The 20400-nt window shown below is 43.8% G+C and overlaps 3 protein-coding genes across 3 annotated transcripts; all 3 read right to left on the bottom strand.

Moving 5' to 3' along the window:
- Nucleotides 1-587: 587 nt before the first annotated feature.
- Nucleotides 588-12104, bottom strand: LOC133898933 (serrate RNA effector molecule-like). Its single transcript, XM_062339759.1, has 12 exons — nt 11776-12104; nt 11027-11094; nt 10574-10628; nt 9644-9718; nt 9389-9463; nt 9244-9291; nt 9044-9112; nt 8154-8945; nt 8022-8070; nt 7724-7941; nt 7459-7656; nt 588-952 (listed from the first exon to the last, which is right to left on the bottom strand). The coding sequence occupies exons 1-12, from the start codon at nt 11991-11993 to the stop codon at nt 892-894; spliced, it is 1926 nt and encodes a 641-aa protein (XP_062195743.1). The 5' UTR covers nt 11994-12104; the 3' UTR covers nt 588-891.
- Nucleotides 12105-13399: 1295 nt separating this feature from the next.
- Nucleotides 13400-16527, bottom strand: LOC133898909 (uncharacterized). The gene is made up of 9 exons (XM_062339718.1): nt 16179-16527; nt 15525-15728; nt 15335-15437; nt 15164-15243; nt 15010-15087; nt 14564-14655; nt 14244-14355; nt 13976-14101; nt 13400-13891 (listed from the first exon to the last, which is right to left on the bottom strand). The coding sequence occupies exons 1-9, from the start codon at nt 16374-16376 to the stop codon at nt 13790-13792; spliced, it is 1095 nt and encodes a 364-aa protein (XP_062195702.1). The 5' UTR covers nt 16377-16527; the 3' UTR covers nt 13400-13789.
- Nucleotides 16528-17070: 543 nt separating this feature from the next.
- LOC133898910 (uncharacterized) lies at nt 17071-20324 on the bottom strand. The gene is made up of 9 exons (XM_062339719.1): nt 19997-20324; nt 18429-18542; nt 18266-18334; nt 18148-18167; nt 18023-18075; nt 17914-17944; nt 17747-17825; nt 17393-17526; nt 17071-17288 (listed from the first exon to the last, which is right to left on the bottom strand). Exons 1-9 carry the CDS (start codon nt 20310-20312, stop codon nt 17238-17240), a joined length of 867 nt encoding a protein of 288 aa, XP_062195703.1. The 5' UTR covers nt 20313-20324; the 3' UTR covers nt 17071-17237.
- Nucleotides 20325-20400: the final 76 nt, after the last annotated feature.

Here is a 20400-nt window from a genome sequence, read left to right as displayed (position 1 = left end):
TGTATAAATGAATTGAGAAAAAAACAGCGTGATATGCCGCCAAGGTACGGGGATTCAATTCAAATATAGTATTTTTCTGATTCGCGAGAAATATAGTATTCGTAACTTGGTAATCTTTCTGCCGCGGTACTAACATTATGCTAATCCAAATTTGTTGCGAAGTTGATGTCTTGTTTATCAACCGCATGCGTTTCCAAACAGTTTCCATCCACTAACTGACCAGAATTCACGGCCCAACTCCAGCACTAAGCGCCTATTTATTTTAGTTTCAGATTACAAGAATCCAATCCATTTCATAGAATTCATAGAAGCTTATTTTTATCGAATTATAGATTGTAAGATTTAATAGTACAATTTAATTTGTGAATTGCAAGAATTGACTTCTATATCATGACCTTTTGCTTTTAATTTTGCTTTTGAAGCTAAAATCCCTATCGGAATAAAAAAACAAATAGGACCTCATAAGCTTTAGTACACGCCAGCGGCATCAGATTCCAAGCCACTAGCCATTTGCATGAATGCATGTGCAGTCAGTACTAAAGTAGTTCATACACAGTGGAGAATCGATCCTATTTGGACTAGGTACGTCAGGGCTGACTGGACTTCCCTAGTAAGGTAGAACATATAGAACATACTCGTACCTAAAAGAGATTGTTCCAAGGAAAAAGAAAATGAGACTTGGTGTACAAAATTTTTCACGTTCTAAAAATTTCAGGCAACCACCCTTGTCTTTGGGATGAATGGGGTTACACCGAATGCCCGATCTACTGTGATTCATTTTACAAACACTGAGTGGCGACGGACTGGTTTACCCAACAGTAACTCTAGACAGGGCAAGGTATTTCTGCAGTGTAATATTACCTACAGTTATCCCTCACATGAAGCTCGCGTCTACAAGCTTCGGTAGTCCATAACAGTCACTTCATCTTCAGGAGCATCAAGATCTTGATAGCTGGAAGCAAAGGTGAAAACTGGTGAGAAGGTGTACCCCCAAAAAAAACAAATAGATAATGTATAGAAAAAACGTGCCTGAAATATCTATTGATGGTTCACATACAACAAATATTCAAATATCCCTTACATAAGGCTGTTTATTTGAAAGTACAAATTTTGCATCCCAAGCATGCAGAGGGGAACAACAATATCTTAAAAGGAGAAATCTTTGGTGCAAAACAAGCAAATAGATGCAAATGTACAAACAATAAATGTCGTACGTCCGATCCCTATAAGAATGCTACGGTTGATGCCGTCATCCCACCAGTGGAGGGTTGATTGCAAAAAAATCCCATGCAGCATTCATTGTTTGCACCCATTTGTTTGTTTGCACCAAAGATTTCCCCATCTTAAAAAGACAAATCCTAGTCAAGTATACACCCTAAGATTGTCATGCTCCACATGATCATAATCTGGATGTGGAAGCACTAGTAACATGGTTAAGTATGTCCTGTTAGGAGTATTAGAGTCATTTTTCTATTATGCACTAGAGTCCTTTTCGTATTCCCGTGACCCTCTCGTGTACTCTCTATATATTGCATTACTGCAGACTGCAGATGCGGTTATGTAATCTAACCAGTCATGAGCTAGGACATTTTCCAAGGTGCAAAAATTACGAAATCAAATGGTAACAAAAGGAGTTTCAATTTGTTGATCAGCTTAAAGTTTCTAGTGAAGTGTCTAGATTTGTTACTGAACCTGAAGAAAAAGATGCCCGAATGTGCAAATCATGATAATGCACGCATTTCAAGATTCAAACTTTGTAATCTTTGAACAACAATTAATCTAATGATATGTGGACTTGTGATACAAATGTGGTACCGCTGGATTCGTATTTGAATGTACTTTCTTATGAGTATGATTTTGTTGCTATTGTTAGATATATATGTATATTTGTATTTTCCCCATTGTATAAGAGGTTTCCTGCCTATTTGCCCACACCTGTACATGTATATATTTGGGCCCAGAGCCCCCATGATGAATACAAGTGCTATTCATAACAAGTGCTATTCATAACATGGTATTAGAGCCAAAAACTAGGGTTAGGGTTCGTTCTCTCTCTCCCTAGCCGATTTTTTTTCCCTCGCACGTTGCACTTGCGTGCTACTATTCCGCCGGCTCGGATCTCGTCGTTGCCGTCGGCATCCGTCCCGCCGTTGCTGCAATTGCGCCGCCGCCAGACTCCACAGTCCCGCCGCCGCCCGTTTGCGTCGCTGCTGAACGTCGTCGCTGCTGGACGCCCGTTTGCGTCGCTTCGCTCCGTCGCCGCCACCGAACGCGCGCCACCGACCTCGCTTCGCTCCATCCCGCCGCCACCGAACGAGCTCCGCCGACCTCTCCAGCACCGCCGCCGCCCGATTTGCGCGGCTGCGTGACCTCAGCCCCGCCGACGGTGCCTCGCCCTCCGCCGCCAGTCTCTCGCCACTGCGTCGGGGCCCGTCGTGCCTCGGTTTCCGCCGTCGGGAACTCGTCCTTCGCCGCCACTCGCCGGACTCCACCGCCACCGGACTCCATCGCCCTCCCCTGCTGGCGCCGTGCCTCTGCTCCTCTCTCTCTTGCGCTGCCGTTGTTTAGCGCTGCTCAACAGAGCCGAGCGCACCAGAAGGAGGAAGAAGTAAAAAAAAAAGAGCAAAAAAAAAAAACAGGGGTGTTGCCGCCGCCGCTTCTGTTCTGCCCACTTGCCGTCGCCAGGTGTTTTGCTTCAAGATGTCGTCCTCAACTCCTTCGTCAGGTGGTCTCCAGGTTCCGCGATGTCTGGTGCTTTTTAATGGCACTAATTATCGTGACTGGGTGCCACGGATGACGTGGCACATGAAGGGTCTTCGTCTTTGGGATTTTCTTACTGGTGATCTACCATGTCCAGCCAAGCCTGTATGCCCTATTCCGCCACTGATTCCCGCGAATGCTTCAGAGGATGACAAGGCGAAGCTGCTTGCCTCTTATGATGATAATCTGTCAGCTTATGACACAGATTTTGTTGCATACCGGACTTGGTTGGATGAGGATGCTCGTGCTGCCTCTATTCTTGTTGCCAGTATGGAAGAGTGTCTTGCTGCGGACATTGTTTACTTTGACTTTTCACATCAGATGTGGACTTCTCTTCGTGATCTTTATGAGCCATCTGGTCAGTCATTGTATATTGATGCCTTACACCAGGAGCAGCTGTTACAGCAGGGCGATGCCACAGTTGAGGAGTTCTATGCACAGATGTCTGTTGTATGGCGTCAGCTTGATTCTCTTAGTCCTCAGTTGTCAGTTGCCACTTGTGAGTCCTGCAGGGGTCAGAAGAATGCTTTGTTGGTACAGCGTACATATGACTTCTTGACCCGTCTTCGTGCTGAGTTTGAGCCGCTTCGTGCTCAGCTGCTTGCTCGTCAGCCTTGTGTGTCTCTGATGGATGCTCTTGCTGCTATTCGTAATGAAGAGACACGTCTTCGTAATGCAGGCCTGCTACAGTCTCCTTCTGCCTTGGCTGTTCATTCGCCTCCTCCTCCGCCCGCGACGCCTTCTTCAGTGGCACCCTCTTCCAGGGTTGGAGGGAGTGGCGGTCTTCATTGCAAGTATTGTGATAAGGATGGACATGTGGAGGATTATTGTTACAGGAAGAAGAAGGCTCAGGGTCGTCGTGGTGATCGTACTTCACAGGGTGGGAGTAGTGCTCGTAGTCCTAGTACTGGAGGTTCTCAGAGGGGTTCTGCTAGTTCTGAGACACAGGAGATTCTCATGTTGCTTCGTCGCCTTGCTACCTCTGCACCTCCTGGAGCTGTTGGTTCTGTTACTCCGGCCTCTGCACCGTCACATCCTGCTGCTGCTACTTCCCCGCCTTCCACTGAGGGACCACTTTCCACTTCCGCCCCAGGTACTTTTTCATGGATTCTTGATTCTGGTGCATCTTTTCATATGACTCATGATCGTACCAATCTTTCTTCCATTAGTACTCCATCTATTCCTATCACTGTTCATACCGCAGATGGATCACCCCTTTCTGTTGTAGGGCGAGGCACTCTTTTGTCTGACTCTTTTCATGTTCCTGCTGTTTCTTATGTTCCCAAACTAACCATGCAGCTTATCTCAGCTGGCCAACTCACTGATCATGGTTGTCGTGTCATTCTCGACTCTGACTCTTGTTGTGTTCAGGAACGCAGCACGGGTCTCCTGGTTGGTACTGGCCCTCATCGACGTGATTCTCAGTGCCTTTGGGAGCTTGACTGGCTTCGTCTTCCTTCCGCTGCCTCTGCCAGTCTCGTTGGCTCTGCTTCTGCTGTTTCGTCTTCATCGTCCTTTGCTCAGTGGCATCATCGTTTGGGCCATCTTTGTCGTTCGCGTCTGTCCACATTAGTTCGTCGTGATCTTTTGGGATCCGTCTCTGGTGATGTATCGTTGGATCAGTGTCAGGGATGTAGGCTAGGTAAGCAGATTCAGCTTCCCTATCCTTCTAGTGAGTCAGTGTCCAAGCGTCCTTTTGATCTTGTTCATTCTGATGTATGGGGTCCGGCTCCCTTCGTTTCGAAAGGGGGCCATCGATATTATATTCTTTTTATAGATGATTTTTCTCGCCACACATGGGTTTATTTCATGACACATCGTAGTGAGGCTTTATCTATCTATAAGGCTTTTGCCACCATGATTCGTACTCAGTTTGACACTGCTATTAGGATTTTTCGTGCTGATTCTGCCGGGGAGTACCTTTCTGGAGCCCTTCACCAGTTTCTTTTGGAGCAGGGCACTCTTACCCAATTCTCTTGTCCTGGTGCCCATGCTCAGAACGGTGTTGCTGAGCATAAGCATCGTCATCTTCTTGAGACTGCTCGTGCTCTTATGATTGCCTCTTCTGTTCCACCTCATTTTTGGGCTGATGCTGTCTCTACTGCCACTTATTTGATTAACATCCAGCCTTCATCAGCTCTGCATGGTGGGATTCCATATGAGCGTCTTTGTGGGAAGACGCCTGACTACTCCAGCCTTCGTCTTTTTGGTTGTGTGTGCTATGTGCTCCTTACACCCCGAGAGCGCACCAAGCTGACCGCTCAGTCTGTTGAGTGTGTCTTTCTGGGATATAGTGCCGAACATAAGGGGTATCGTTGTTGGGATCCTGTTGGACGTCGGATGAGGATCTCTCGGGATGTTACCTTTGATGAGTCTCGTCCTTTCTATCCTCGTCCTTCTTCAGATGCTTCTCATGCATCTGTAGTTGAGCCACTTTCTTTCCTGACTTTTCCTGATACTCCTATTGTCACTGCTCCGTCCTCACGCTTGGTGCCCTCTCCTTCTGATCCTTCTGTGGTGACATCTTTGGAGCCTTCTTCTCCGGCTCCAGTTGGTACTATCTATGATCATAAGCCGCCTGTGACACAGTTCTACACACGTGACGACGTGTTGCACATCCATCTTCTGCCATGCCGTTCTCTACTGTGTCACCTTCTTCCAATGCATCTTTGTCTGATGTGTCTTCTTCTGAAGAGGATTTTCCTCCTGAGTCTCCCCACTATGCCCTTCGTGATCGTCGTTTGATTCGACCTCCAGACCGGTTTGTTGCTGGCACTGTTCTTTCCGAGCCGACCTCTTACCGCGATGCTCTTCATCATCAGGAATGGCAGCATGCGATGGCAGAGGAGATTGCTGCTCTTGAGCGCACTAGCACGTGGGATCTTGTTTCCCTTCCTGCACATGTTCGTCCTATCACGTGCAAGTGGGTTTACAAGGTTAAGACCCGATCTGATGGTTCTCTTGAGCGTTACAAGGCTCGCCTTGTGGCGCGTGGTTTTCAGCAGGAGCATGGTCGTGACTATGATGAGACCTTTGCTCCTGTGGCTCACATGACCACTGTTCGCACTCTTCTTGCTGTAGCCTCTGTTCGTGCGTGGTCCATCTCTCAGCTTGATGTTAAGAATGCCTTTCTTAATGGCGAGTTGCGTGAGGAGGTATACATGTAGCCTCCGCCTGGCTATTCCGTCCCTAAGGGTATGGTTTGTCGCCTTCGTCGCTCTCTTTACGGGCTTAAGCAAGCTCCTCGTGCTTGGTTCCAACGCTTTGCTTCTGTTGTTAGTGTTGCTGGTTTTTCTGCCAGTGCTCATGATTCGGCGCTTTTTATCCACACTTCGTCTCGTGGTCGGACACTTCTCCTTCTTTATGTTGATGATATGATCATTACTGGAGATGATTCTCAGTACATTGCATTTGTGAAGGCACGCCTCAGTGAGCAGTTTCTCATGTCTGATCTAGGTCCTCTTCGTTACTTCCTTGGAATTGAGGTTTCTTCCACGCCTGAGGGTTTCTATCTGTCCCAAGAAAAGTACATTCAGGAACTTCTTGATCGTGCTTCTCTCACTGACCAACGTACTGTTGAGACTCCCATGGAGCTTAATGTTCATCTTTGTGCCACCGATGGTGAGCCTCTTTCTGATCCCACACGCTATCGTCACATTGTAGGGAGTCTTGTGTATCTTGGTGTTACTCGTCCTGACATTTCATACTCTGTACATATCCTCAGTCAGTTTGTTTCAGCTCCCACTCAGCTCCACTATAGTCATCTTCTTCGGGTTCTACGCTATCTTCGTGGGACTATCTCTCGTCGTTTGTTCTTTCCGCGCTCCAGCTCTTTACACCTTCAGGCCTATTCAGATGCCACTTGGGCTAGTGATTCCTCTGATCATCGTTCTCTTTCTGCCTATTGTGTTTTTCTTGGTGGTTCCCTCGTTGCTTGGAAGACTAAGAAGCAGACAACAGTTTCTCGTTCGAGTGCAGAGGCTGAGTTGCGAGCTATGGCTCTTGTGACAGTAGAGGTTACTTGACTACGGTGGTTGCTTGAGGATTTTGGTGTTTCTGTTACTATACCGACTCCTCTTTTGTCTGACAGTACAGGTGCTATCAGTATTGCTCGTGATCCGGTGAAGCATGAGCTCACTAAGCATATTGGTGTTGATGCTTCTTATACACGAGCACAGGTACAGGATAATGTGATTGCTCTTCGGTACGTGCCTTCGGAGCTTCAGTTGGCAGATTTCTTCATAAAGGCACAGACGAGAGCTCAGCACAAGTTTTATCTCTCCAAACTCAGTGTTCTTCCCCATTGTATAAGGGGTTTCCTGCATATTTTCCCACACCTGTACATGTATATATTTGGGCCCAGAGCCCCCATGATGAATACAAGTGCTATTCATAACAGCTATCAACAATATACAGTAAGAGCAACAATATACAGTAAGAGAAACGAACGGTCAAAGTTCGGTTTTGGAGACTGTGCCAAGTCAAACCGCACCCTATATTATGAAATAGAGGGAGTAAAACACAACGATGTCAAGGACTGGCCGGAGACATATAACCAAGAATGCCTTTTCACTACTAGTTTCAGGATCTTTGTTGCTGTTGACCTCTCAGAATGAAAACGAAATGTTTACATTAATGGTGTGTACTTTCTGGGAACATATGTGCAAACTGCAAAGAGATTGAGATATAAGTATTAACCTTCTTATTCTACGAGGATCGTGCAGAAGAGGAGGAGCATTAAAGATTGGGGATGGACCACCCATTGGGGGACCACCACCCCTCCCCGCTTTCCTAGGGTGTGGACCCGCAGTTGGCTCAAAAGGAGGTGGCCCACCCTGATCTCTCATCATACGCATGGCAACTTCTGGTGGTGCAGGAATAAACGGTCCTAGCGGACTGCAATGGCGATGAACGGGTCATGAGTACATCGTTCACTATAAGCAAGCAGAAGTTGCAGACTTACCCAGCGCCAGGCACAGGCATCAGCACCGGAGGAGCAGGAATGTCTGGAGGAAAGGCACCATGCATAATTGGATCACCAAACGAATCATAAATAGGATCATCCAGGTTTTCACCAGACCCATCATGTGGCGGTGAATCAGCATTCCTGTCAAACCTATGATTTCCACGTTCATCTCTCAGCCGACTCTCTATTGGTGGCCGGTGTCTGCCTTTTCCCCTCTGAACAGTGATCAATACAAACAATTACACAAGAGGGTCACCAATTTGTGAGTGAGTATAAAGTTAGTGATGATGCTTACTGGAGCAGGTTGTTGCATGATAGGTGTTCCACCAGGCGCTTTTGGGTCACTGCATTCAAGATAAAATGGCCCATAATCGTCATGCAATTTCAAAATTAGCTTATTCCAAAAGACGAAAGTACAGAAACATACTTCATGTAGTTCTCAAAGTAAACATCCTCTCTCACTTTTGAAGTAAGCTCAACCACTACGTCTGCATGCTTGAGTTTAATATGCTTCTGGACAAACTCAGGAGCATGGAAAAGTTTTGTGCAACCCTTGGCTCCACAACCATACTTCCACCCATACTTCTCATCCCTTATCTTCCTCACATATGGATCCAAGACTTCAGAAGCAGCTGCATCAATCTTCTCCTTTGCTTTCAATATCTCTAACGGATCCTGACCTTGAATCCTGTCTTGCCAAAATGAATCAAGTTTATTCTCCCATTCGGTTGCATTTGAGCTAGCCTCATTATATGTCCTTGCATCAGCTTTCACATGCCTTAGGCCTTTGGGTTCATTTGTCTCGGACATACCATAATAATCCACACCATGGATACGCCATAAATAGGTAACAAGAGTGTCCAGCAACTCAGCACCCTCAAGACCCTTCACAGTAGATGATCCCCGTATTATAACAATTGGCCCCATCGAACCATGCGACCTATCCCTTTCTGACTTGTCATGGTCACTAGTCGACAGAACATTGTTCTCAATACCTTTTTCAGAATCAAGTTTACAAATGAGAGCTTGAGATTGCTCAATGTCAATTCGAATTCGCCGAGCTTCGGAACTAACTGGGTGAGCCTTGGGAGCAGCATAATATAAATCATCAGGGCCCTTTCCAAGTTTCCCTTTTTTACCATCTGCATCCGCATCATCTACACTTTTACCACTGTTATTTCCCGATTTGCTCGCTGCAGAACCCATTAATCCTGGACCACTGCACAGTACAAACAAAAATAAGGAAAAACCATACTCCATGTGTGAGCGCGCGCACGTGTGCGTGTGCGCGTGTGTGTGAGAGAGAGAGAATCTCACGTGTCCAGACTTCCATTCTGTAAATCTAGGAAAATTTCATTCGCAGTAGTTCTTGCCAGTTCATTCCTTCTGCGTGAAAACAAAGCTAATTACAGCTTAGATGGGCAAGAATATCAAAGAAAAGGATATTGTAAAAATGCCAGAATATCAGCACAAGGGAGACTAGAAGATGGCAAAATTAGACTAAGAAAATAGCAAACCTTTCTATGACAGATTCAAGGTTTGTTGGATGATACTTGTTTCTCAACCTACAACAAAAGCAAGAGATGGGAAATTAAAAAATTATTGAAGAAAATAAGACGCTAGATAATATATCACAACATCGTGATCCAAAAGAAGTATCACCAATCTTCATCCTTATGGAGGTCAAAGTATGCTTTCTTCTGAGTCGTGATGTACTCTGACTTGTACTCCTCATATCTAAAGATAAGCAGGATGAACGGAAATGTCAAATTGCATTTCAAATCAACCATACAGAAAGCATACTGCACACAGCAGCAATGATTCTTCTGATGTAAAGGGAGAAAGTCTGGCTGTAGTTGAAATATATGCCTTCCAGAAATTTGCACAACAATAAAAACGAGGTCTAGCATAGCACACCTGCTTTGAGCCTCAACTGGTGAAATATCATCTTTGAGTTCCTGAATGAACTGCTTGTACGACATCAGGCCTTCCCTGTAGAGCATCAGTGCTGATCACTCTGGTTTTTCATATTGTGCGAAAAGGGAACACAAGTAAGAGCTAACCAAACTTTAGTAAAATGTCATTTAGGTCCCTCTGTTTTACTAAGAAGTTAATGTGGTTCCTCTACTTTAAAATTATCCAATTTGGTCATTATGCTTTCAAACCTGATCACACTTCATTATTTTTAAAGAGAGATGAATAGAAACTAAGATGTGAATTCTACATGGTTCATTCAAAAGGTGTTGCGACGATCATCTCTTTTCTTATCGTTTAATCCATACAATGGTTCAAACACGATTTTGTAGTGTTCACATGAGATGTTTTGCAATGATCATTGCTTCTTTAATTACTCTGTATATCGCAATGAGGACAGCTGCTATCTTTTTTCTTCTAGTATTTAGTACAGATTGCATAAAGTACAGACTGCAGAGTCCATTAGTTTTTCACGTTATGACAAGTGTGAAATGTGGATGTACACCCCGACCACTCAGGTTCAAGTCATCTTCAGCTCAAATTATGTGCCTATTTTCTTCTTAATACGAAATGACCTAGTCCCTCCTAGGTGGTCTAGTTTTTCTTTCACATTACATCCCAATGCACAAGAAAATTCCATGCACATGCTTTATAGCCAAAATTGCCACAAGAAAGTTACTACATGCTCAGCTGCTCATCACGTCAGTGATGGACCAATTATATAAGTTCTGAAATAGTGAAATTTGTATAACATAATGCATACCATGTACAAGCCTGACAAGAGTTGATCCTCAGAAAGTATATTTTCTCACCGAATAAATAAGAAATGGAATCATAGAAGCACATGAAACCAATCAAGATTTGTATACGTACCTACGAGCATTATTAGGGCCTTCATTCCATCCATTGCGTCCAGAATCTGACCAATCTATATAACATATGGAAAGGTAGCAATTAAATGAATATCGTTACAAAGAAGTTTTATCAGTAAGTAGCTTAAACTGACAACAAATACTTTGTACCCCACATGCTTTAATCAATGCCAACTTTTTTTTCTAGTATGTTACTTCTTTCTTCAGAAAGAAACATTTTATATGATTTAGGATACAATTCAATGAAGATATTATGTGTCACATACTCACACGCATGACAGACTCAACAAATATCAAGACAATAATATCAGATCGGTTATGGGGCAAATGAACTAGATCAACTTTTTAAATCTCCTGTGGAGACTTAAGACTTAAAAAGCTTAAAACTACTAGTATCTGTACCAAAATGACAAGTAGTGGAGAATGGACAACCCCCTCATCAACTAATTCATACCTGGTGCACGATTCATGTATTGGCCATCACCACCTCTTCCTCCTATGCTGCCATGATCATTTCGATGCCTGGGAGAGAAATCTCAACAACTTCAAAAATTGCAACAAACACTCAAACCACTGTGGGGGAGGGGAGGGGGGATTCAAGAGACCAGCAGATACCAAAACCATGACATAGTTTCCTTCCTTTCTGCACATAACTACAGCGTTCTGTTGGGTTCCCAAATCAAAACAACAAACCCATGCATACAAAAATGCGAAAAGCTACCAAACATGTACGGCAGTTTCAAAGCAAAAACAAATATGCATTCTTCACATGGAAAAAGGAGCATCATGAGCCTTTGAATATACAAATTATTAATAGCACATTCAGTTGAATAGTAAGTACGGTCATTGCAGGAAGCTTGGGACATTGATGGTGTTGTTGGGATTCAGCAAATGGAACACTTGCATAATGTGATGAATCAATGTCCTCATAGACAAATAACCTAGAAATAACAAGCCTCCTCTCTCACTTTGCTCCAATTCTCAAAACACAGTTAGCACAAATGGCATGCAGTGAAACCTCATATGGTCATACCGCACGCTGCAGGTCGCAACACCTCTAATTGACATAGCTAAACCAAACTAAGGCCGCGATTTCCAGGTAGCACCGACCGACCTCGACTGGCAGTAACAAGCAAAGCACCTAGCAAGTTCTGATCCGCTCGTTCCAACTACCAAGCCGAACTCCCCACCCCGCCCACTCACCTCCGGTCGTCCTGGTCGTACCCTCCTCCGCCGGTTAGCCCGAGCCGGCGACGGTCGAACCCTCCGCCGCCCTCGTCCCTCCGGTACCTCTTGCTATGCAGCCCCGGCGGCGGGGGCCCGGGGGGCGGCGGCGGGAGCACGGGCGAGGCGCGGCCGCGCTTCCGGTCGCCTCCGCCGGTGGGGGGAGGGGGAGGGGACGCGTCGGCGACCTCGGCCATGGCCGGAGCGAGATCCTAGCTAGGGCTCCCTGGTGGCCTCGGCTGCCTTGATCTGGAGGAATTCTCGGGTCGGGTCGGAATCAATCGGAAAGCGAGGAGCCGAGAGCGTGCGAGGAACGCGCAGCGAAATTTTTTGTGACGTGTCCATGCGGGGTCGGCATTGAATCGTCCCTGGGAGACTGGTGTGTGGGGACAAGGTTTCTGGGCCCACCTGGCATAGAGATGTTCTTTACTCATACTGTACTGGAATTGACCCTCCTGTAGCATGCAAGTTAATTAAGTGGATGTCAATCTTTTGGGTCATTATTTAGTTTATTTTTTGTTAAGTTAATTAAGTAGAGGTGAATTTTTAGTTTAATTGAGTTTTTGGCCGATCCAATAACTTAGAAAATATAAAACTTGCATTCTTATGCCAATCTCAATGCTGGTTTCTTAGATATTAATTAGATGTCCACTAAATAAAAAGATAATGTGACAAATAATTTAAATATAAGAAAGAATGAGTTTGTTTTTTTATTAAAGAAACTAGCTCTTTGAGCAATCCTAGATGAGTGTGAGACAATAAATTATCTTGAGAGTAAAAAAAACTATCAACACATATATACATTGGAAGCTTATTTCTTAATAGTAATTTCTTATTCTATCTCTTCTCTTAGACATCATATAAGAAACAGTGCATTAGAAGTGGGCTTACCTGCTTGGCTTTGGTTGATAGAAGCATGACCGCATGAGATCTTTCGCTTAAAGTTTGAAGATCTGATTTCTTCATCTTAGATGGGTATAAAGTGTTATGCAGTATGTTTTTCCAGACGAAACATGTAAATATTTGCAGTGTAGAATTCTTTCATGGGGTGGAAAGTGAAAGTTAGATATTCATCCAAAAGTTCTATATCTATCCAAACAATAAAAGAAATTTTATAGGGAAAGACGGTTCAATTGCTACACGACGCTCCGTTTGGAACATTTGAATTTCATATTAATCATAGAAGATTTTTCTCTTTCCGCCAAATTCATATTACTCACGCATTCTGAACATGCCCAACATTAGCAGACTGTTCGGTAGCCCACGATCCATTTGGCAAAATAGCAAGCACATCCTACCACCTCAAAAAAGCAAAACAGGACACATTTTACACATGCAGTACGGCAGATTCGACAGGTTGGTAGCACTCTCAACAAGGACAGTTTCCAGATGCAGGTTCATGCGCAATCGCAGGTGGATTACACACCCCCAAGGCCCCAACCAGGCAACATTCTCATCGCAACTGCAGAGGAACCATTTTGTTGCATACAGTTTGCATGTAAAGGGGTCAACAAAGTAGCACACCAACAATGTGTGCATTGGTCCTGCTCAAAGATGCAGTGCATTCAGCAGGATTGCAAACTAATCAACATTTTGAATATGCTCGATAATGAAAATTAGCGCCAATCTCATTAGACATTATTATTGTCACATAAATTATATAATCAAACTTCTAGCTGTATCAACGCATGCTCAAAATTGCATGCTGATAGCCTGCTGTGCAGAAATCGACCGTTTCCTGAACCAACGGCAGATATCCAATTTCCTCAAGCAGCATTAGCATAAGCATCATTATTGACCTAGTAACACGACTATATATACAATATTCGCCACACTGGACAGAGATGTTCGTTATTAAAAAGATATCCAGCGTATTTTGCGCTTATGATGCTACTTGCTACATTACATCGTCCTCAGTTCTCATTATTGGATTGTAATAAAAACCTCACACCATTAGCAAAATTGAGTAAAGCCAGCTTCTGCAATCTTCACTCTATTTGCTGCTTGTCTTGATTATCTTGTGGAGTGCTCTCTTGGCTTCCTCTAGAGTCTCAACCTTGTAAGGGACATCAAATGCTAGCCTCTGAATGTTGAACTGCGCAGAAGAAAATACAGATTGAAGGACAAGTATTCTTCCTTGAGACGGCATTGATGGTAAGAAATTATGAGTATATTTTACCTGTGCACCCTGGCGAACCCGTATATCTATCCCTTTGCTGTCTACTGATATAAGAGCAGCAGCATCAACCTCCCTTTCTGATGACAAAAACTCTCGAAGTGGTTTAGAGAAAATTGCATTCAACTCCTACACAAAGGGCGTTTATCAGAAGTAGTTGAGATTTTTTTCTGTACTAACCAATGAGTGGCACATACCTAGCCCAATGATCAAGCTAATCTGATGCGGTCATTATACCATAAACAAGGTATCAGTGATCTGATATGGTTACCTTTAAGCTTTGTTCACCACCATCAACTGCTATCGTGTCAGGTTGAATATTTTCATACTCTTTTACGTCTACCCATGCAACAGTTCCAAAGCCTCCGATAAAGTATATGTCACTGTAATTAGTTAATATAGTTCATCACAACTTCTAACTTACACAAGGCTAATGATAAGCAAGAAAAAGAAAAATGCTTTCTGATGAAAGAGAGAAGCGCATATTTCAAGATGTGCTTTAGAAACTACAGTCCTGAACTTAAATGATAAACGGATCGGCAAACATGAAATGATAGAAGGGAATAACCCATCAGATTTTAAGTCACAGACCTTATGTTGTGCATCCTGTAATAGTAAAAATTTCCCCACTGCTGTGATGCCCATTGTTGATGTTTTGCTACATATTGCTTATGGGCCCATTCCTAACGAATGTGAGTAATCAATTAGTTTATGAATGTTCTAAAACCAAGAGCAGAAGAATAAAGTAGGACCCAACATTTTCAAATTCACTGTTTTGAAGATATCATGCATTCCGAATTCAAATCATGTCTGTGAGACAGTAAGAGCCATGAGAAAGCAACTAAACTCCTTAAACTCCATCAGAACTCAACAGGAGTTACCAATTTGGAGCTGTTGTTGAAAAATATCATAATCCAGAAAAGACTTACAAACAACAGTTGCTTCACAGTAGGACAGACTAGCATGGCAGTAATCAACAGAAAAGTAAATACCTAGCTCATTGCAACATCAAATAACAAAGGCAGCTAAATAGACACCTGTTGTTCAGCTGGCAAAGGGTAGACATCACCAAATATTGTGACACGTGCATTTGACAGTCCACTCCATCCAGGTACCTGTGAAAAGGGCACACAAAGGTATTATAGCCAACAAAGCTTATGCTCCAGTACAACACATGGAGAAACTTCGTACCTGTACAACAAGCGTACATCTTGGGTCAGCGAGCAAGTTCCTCGTATGGATTGCTAAGGGTGATAACGAGAATATTGGGTCTGCACAATACATCAACACCAAACAATTAGCTATGGGGATCTCGCAGAGTGTATCATTATTACCCAAAAGTTAACCAAGTAGCTAACTCACGGCCCATTGAATCATTAGCAAAGTCGACAAGTGAACCAAATGGATATCCAGTACGCCGGTGATGCATGCCAGACATGACAGAGCACAGGTGAGCAAACCGCGCCTGGTACACAGAGTCAAGTAGATAAGAGAAATATGAGACTTCGTCCCGCACACCAGAAAAGTCAAGAGGCCAACTAGCAGAACCTACCTGCTCCATCAGATTGCGAACAGCCAAAGCCGGTGGGGGCAAACCATGGGCAAAAGTTGCACTCTGCACACCACCAGATATAGGTGTTCTAAATAGGCCAGCCCTAGATCCACTTGAGTCCGTATTAGTATTGGTTAATGAAGCCTTCTGTGACTTGTCAGCCGTGATCGGTAGAACTCCATTTTGACTTGAGTCGCTCTTAAGCTGTTAAGTAGCAGTTAGTATAATCAACCATGCATAGCAGACCAAAAGGTAAATCCAACAAGAAATAAACTGTTGCATTCGCATATACTGTTCTTTTAGCAGCAGGAGGATAAGTAATTTCTTGTAAACCTTAATCCAGAGACACGACTCTCAATCTTAGATAACTGAATACGTTACAACAGTAGACCAGTAATGGAGAAAAAATCTTCTTTTGAGTCATCTCATCGGCCCCTTGAACCAGTTCCAATCACACCAAGCTATCCAGCCATCTCGGCATGCCCCATACCGCGCATCCAATCGGGCATCTAACAGAACTCCATTAACACAAGCCAAATCCTTCCAGATTCATCTCATTTAGGCTGCCATACTCACAGGCTCACATCAACCCATTACACCCCGGCAAAACCGCAACCTCGTGTCCGGGGAGAATATCACCACAGCAATTGTTACCTTGAGGACGGGAGACCCGTTGGGGGTGGCGCCGGCTTGGGCATCGTCCTTCCCACCGCCACCACCGGCGGGGGTCGCGCGGATGCGCCCGCAGGAGCTGGGATGGGGGTGGAGCGCAAGAGAGTTTGGGGCCAGGCGGGAGGAAGGGTGGTGGGCGGGGAGGAGCGAGGAGGAGGCGGAGACCGCGAGAGCCTCCATTGTGGTCAGAGGAGAGAGAAAGAGATGGGGGAAGCGAAAAGGCGGCGAGCGACGGACGAGAGAGAGAGTTCGGCGCGGCGGCTAGAGAAAGGAGAAAGGGGTTTCTCTTTGGGATTTTTGCAGGGGAGGTTGTGGAGAAGTCCACACAGGAAGCGTTGGATTGGATGGGGACCACCCTCTTTCTTCTTTCAACTTTCATTCCTTAGGGATTCTATACCCTGTTTTTTTTATTCTGATTATAAGTTATATTCTTAAAAAAGCAAAAACAAATTACCACAATATAAACATTGATTTACAATTCACAAATCAAAACCTACAATCTAATAGAAAAGAATTCCTTTGCAAAATTTAGATTGTGACAATTCATAGTAAAAACAAACAGAATCAGAGTTCCTCGTGTCTCCCTTTCTCATGGGTGGTGAATTCCACTTAAAAAAAGAATTCTCTACTTTCATCTCTTGTGCTCTTTCATTTCAAACTTATTATTCTTTTTGGCAAATACGAGCTTGTAGGAAATTTGTAAGAAACAGAATGGATGCCTACAAAATCGTACATTTCCAAGGTTTTTCGAGAACAGGAAAAAATTCTGCCCACGGTTGACAATTTGTAAGAAACAGCATGGATGCCTAGACGGAATTTAATGGGTGCACAAACACAGTACCTTCTGTTGTGAAAGAGGTAATCACAAGAACCATGAAAATATCTAATTCAACTGATCTAAAAAGAAACATCTAACACAACTTCACTGAGCATGAAATGAATTCATGAAGCAACAACAATTAGAGGTACAATATCTGTTATACTTATACATTATTCGCTACATTGATTATGCACTAGGGTTCAAACGGTTATATGGTGAAATCAAGTGATGGCTTCTTCAACTTTAGAATCCGCCCTTGCACCATTGTTACTCTGCAATGATTCATCCGTTAGCAGAATACAAATGAGCTAAATGGTATTATGAAGAGTTCAGAAAACAAGTTTGGGGGATTCCAAAGGGATTGTTAGCGGCAAACCTTTACACAGACATAGATATAGTGAACATCAGGTTTCGGGCCAAGAAGTGCAACTACTGATGTGCTATCATCATCTAGAGGCAACGGTTTTGTCAGTTCCCATTTATTCTGATTGGAACTTCTTTCCCATCTATCTGCAATAATCCCAGTGTTGATCCAAAGTTACAAAACACAAGAATTTTACTGCAATGATAATAAATATTGAGCAAAGCATTTACAGTAATTATGAATGACAATAAATGTTTGTAAGTTTTTTTAAAAAAAATACTTGTATAAGAAAAAGGTCGACGCGAATGGAGCTCTGGAGATATTGGAGGGCACGGGTAAGTTGATCTGGTGGCATAACTCACTAACCTATGACATGAAGCTTTACTGCCCAATGTTGCATGTCCTTCAGGAGACGCAATCGGTAACTTGGATCTCCATAAGTGATCTATAGCATTATGGGACTCAAAAAATGTTATAAACACCAGATGGGTATGAAATATTTAAGTATTTGAAAATTAGACAGGTCAAATTACCAGAATGTAGACACCATTCTCCTTGAGGATTCTGCAGGTAGGAGAAATAAACAGAAGCTATAGTCAATTAAACAGAGATCTCAAAAATAAATATCAGTGTACTCGTTACCTGTTGACCTCCTCTAGCATCTTAGTTGCATTCTCTTGTGAATTTTGGCCGCACTGAAATACAAGAAGCGCTATTGAGTATCACATTTGGAGAATGTCAAAGTGTCTTGGCAAAAATTGACTCACCATAATAGAATCCAGTGTTCCTGCAAACAACAAAAGGGGTTAGAACCCAATGCCATGTTGCATATGCATGTAGCAGTTTCTCCCATAATGCTGTCAAGTACAGCAATGATACTGGTACCTTTGTCAATAACACCATCAAATGAACCAGACTCAAAATCTGACATGTTCTTTACATCCATCTTCATATCTGTGCCAATCATGATAGTAAATGAAAGCAGATTAAGCAGGATATACTCCGGAGGAATTCAAAAACAGAAGAAGGTTGGGAACAAAGAGCATACATTTAAGTTGATGCTTATCATGGTATTTCTTTTTCATTTGTTCAATTACCACCGAAGATATATCGATGTTGACAATGTCTTGATAACCATCATCAACCATGTTTTCACCAAAGACTGTGCAACAATCCAAGGAATACAAACCACATAAGTGATGTCCGCTAGAACATGGAGTCATGAACTAATGTAATAGACACCTGAATTCAGAAACTGCTTAGCACTTATGGTTAGAATTACTTGTTCAAAATAATAGCTGAAAGCGCATCTATGTTTGTACTACAAACCATATAATTAGTAAGCAAAGCAAGAATTGGTGCACAGATTATCATACATTGCAAATATAAAAGAAAAAGGTAAGATTTCTTTATTTGAAAAACCTATGGTCCACCAAAAAAAAAAAACTACAGACCTGTTCCCTGAACAAAAAGTTAAGCTTGGGAAAAATAAGTGGCAGATCACAGTGGCTGAAGATGAATGGCGGGGTGCATGATTCTTAAGTCATTGCACCCCATATTAATCGTAGTTTTCAACTTCCCCTTGAACCATTGTCAAGTGATAAGTCAAGAAACCAATCAGGAATCTCTATCTGCATTGAAAGACTAATGCTAGGGTCAAAATACTAGTACAGTTTTGCTTAGAGGGATCCAGCGCATGTGTTTTAGTGCATGTGCAACATGTGATCTGTGGTGCCTTATAAAACTCTACTGTAGCTCTACAAAGACACCACCTTAATATGGTAAGGTACTGTTTTCAGCTTCACATGTACTAAAAAGTTCAAACATCATAGAATTCATTAATGCTTTCACTAAACATGTAAAATTATAGGCAAACATTGCAAAATATGCAGGTGAAAACGGTAGGTTCGCACACGTGAAGTACATAAAAGCTACGCACTAGTTGCCTTTCAGGTTTCCTAATTTGACCCACCACATTGTACTTTGTCGAATTCCACAACGATCATGATGCAGAGATGCTACCTGGCGCCCTGAAACGTGAGGGCTATCACTGTATTGCTTAATTACCCATGATGAAGGGATCCATAACTCATGCACCCAAATGTTTGTGATTGCCCTCGTTGTTTTTTCTTTACTTGCGCCAAAATATTGGCATGCTTCAAAACAAGCCACACTAAACCAAGTTCCTTAAAAGTGCGACAGAGGCTCCGGTCCGGTAAAAAGCTGAAGAGTTTAACAAGGGGTACGCGAGCGAATTAGACCGTTCATTGTATTGCTTCGATTAAGACAAACCGGTGGTCAAAGGCCATGCAATCAAAGCCTTTCAATAAAATTGATTAGTACATTGCAAAATTATCCAAGAACGGACAGAGTATCTACAGTACGGCTACATTGCGCCCCACGTTGATCGAATCAATAGCCTCCCTCTTCCAACAGCACGAACCGACGCTCCGCTTCCGCGCTGATCAACACTCGCGCTATACACGACAGCCAAGAGCCGTGAGAGGGGAGATGACCGGCCATCGGTGACCACCCGGCCAGCCACGAAGCCCCTCCCTTCCCCAGCTCCCCTCGCGAGACGGCAAGAAGCAAGCTCACCCACTCAATTCAACTCACCGGAGTTGCCGCACCCGACGAGGAGTAGCCGGCGGTGCGGGGCCAGGTAGAGCCTGAGCAGGGGCGCGAGCGCGGGGTACTTCTGGTACCAGTCGAAGGGTCCGGCCTCCTTGCGGTACCGCTCGTCCCAGTACCACGCCTCCCCGTACGCCTGCGACGCCGCACCCCCGCCCCCCGTCATCCTCGCCGTCGTCCTGCTCGGATCTGGCGGGGAATGGAGGCTTCGGTGGCCTCTGTGGAGGGAGCGGCGGAGCGAGCCTAGAGGATTCCGGATCGGTGGTGGACTGTATTGGCTCGCGATTCGTGCGATGCCCATGGGAAGGAGGCGGTTTTGGGACCTTTTATTTATATAATTTTTAAATAAAAATTTGTAAATATATTTGCCTGTTTTAAAATATGTAAAT

Source organism: Phragmites australis, chromosome 18 (assembly GCF_958298935.1).
Source record: "Phragmites australis chromosome 18, lpPhrAust1.1, whole genome shotgun sequence".
Classification (NCBI taxonomy): Eukaryota; Viridiplantae; Streptophyta; class Magnoliopsida; order Poales; family Poaceae; genus Phragmites; species Phragmites australis.
This window is presented reverse-complemented; position numbering and strand designations above follow the sequence as displayed.

What these genes read in the sequence shown, in the direction of transcription:
- LOC133898910 (XM_062339719.1), bottom strand. Translation starts at nt 20,312, where the DNA reads ATGGGCATCGCACGAATCGCGAGCCAATACAGTCCACCACCGATCCGG. An exon ending in CGTCGGGTGCGGCAACTCCG is followed by an intron (nt 18,543 to 19,996) that starts GTGAGTTGAATT and finishes ATTGTTGCACAG; the next exon opens with TCTTTGGTGAAAACATGGTT. An exon ending in TGATGGTGTTATTGACAAAG is followed by an intron (nt 18,168 to 18,265) that starts GTACCAGTATCA and finishes TGTTGTTTGCAG; the next exon opens with GAACACTGGATTCTATTATG.
- LOC133898909 (XM_062339718.1), bottom strand. Translation starts at nt 16,376, where the DNA reads ATGGAGGCTCTCGCGGTCTCCGCCTCCTCCTCGCTCCTCCCCGCCCAC. An exon ending in CTTTGCCAGCTGAACAACAG is followed by an intron (nt 14,656 to 15,009) that starts GTGTCTATTTAG and finishes CACATTCGTTAG; the next exon opens with GAATGGGCCCATAAGCAATA. An exon ending in GTGGTGAACAAAGCTTAAAG is followed by an intron (nt 14,102 to 14,243) that starts GTAACCATATCA and finishes CCCTTTGTGTAG; the next exon opens with GAGTTGAATGCAATTTTCTC.
- LOC133898933 (XM_062339759.1), bottom strand. Translation starts at nt 11,993, where the DNA reads ATGGCCGAGGTCGCCGACGCGTCCCCTCCCCCTCCCCCCACCGGCGGA. An exon ending in CCAGTTGAGGCTCAAAGCAG is followed by an intron (nt 9,464 to 9,643) that starts GTGTGCTATGCT and finishes GCTTATCTTTAG; the next exon opens with ATATGAGGAGTACAAGTCAG. An exon ending in CTCCATAAGGATGAAGATTG is followed by an intron (nt 9,292 to 9,388) that starts GTGATACTTCTT and finishes CTTTTGTTGTAG; the next exon opens with GTTGAGAAACAAGTATCATC.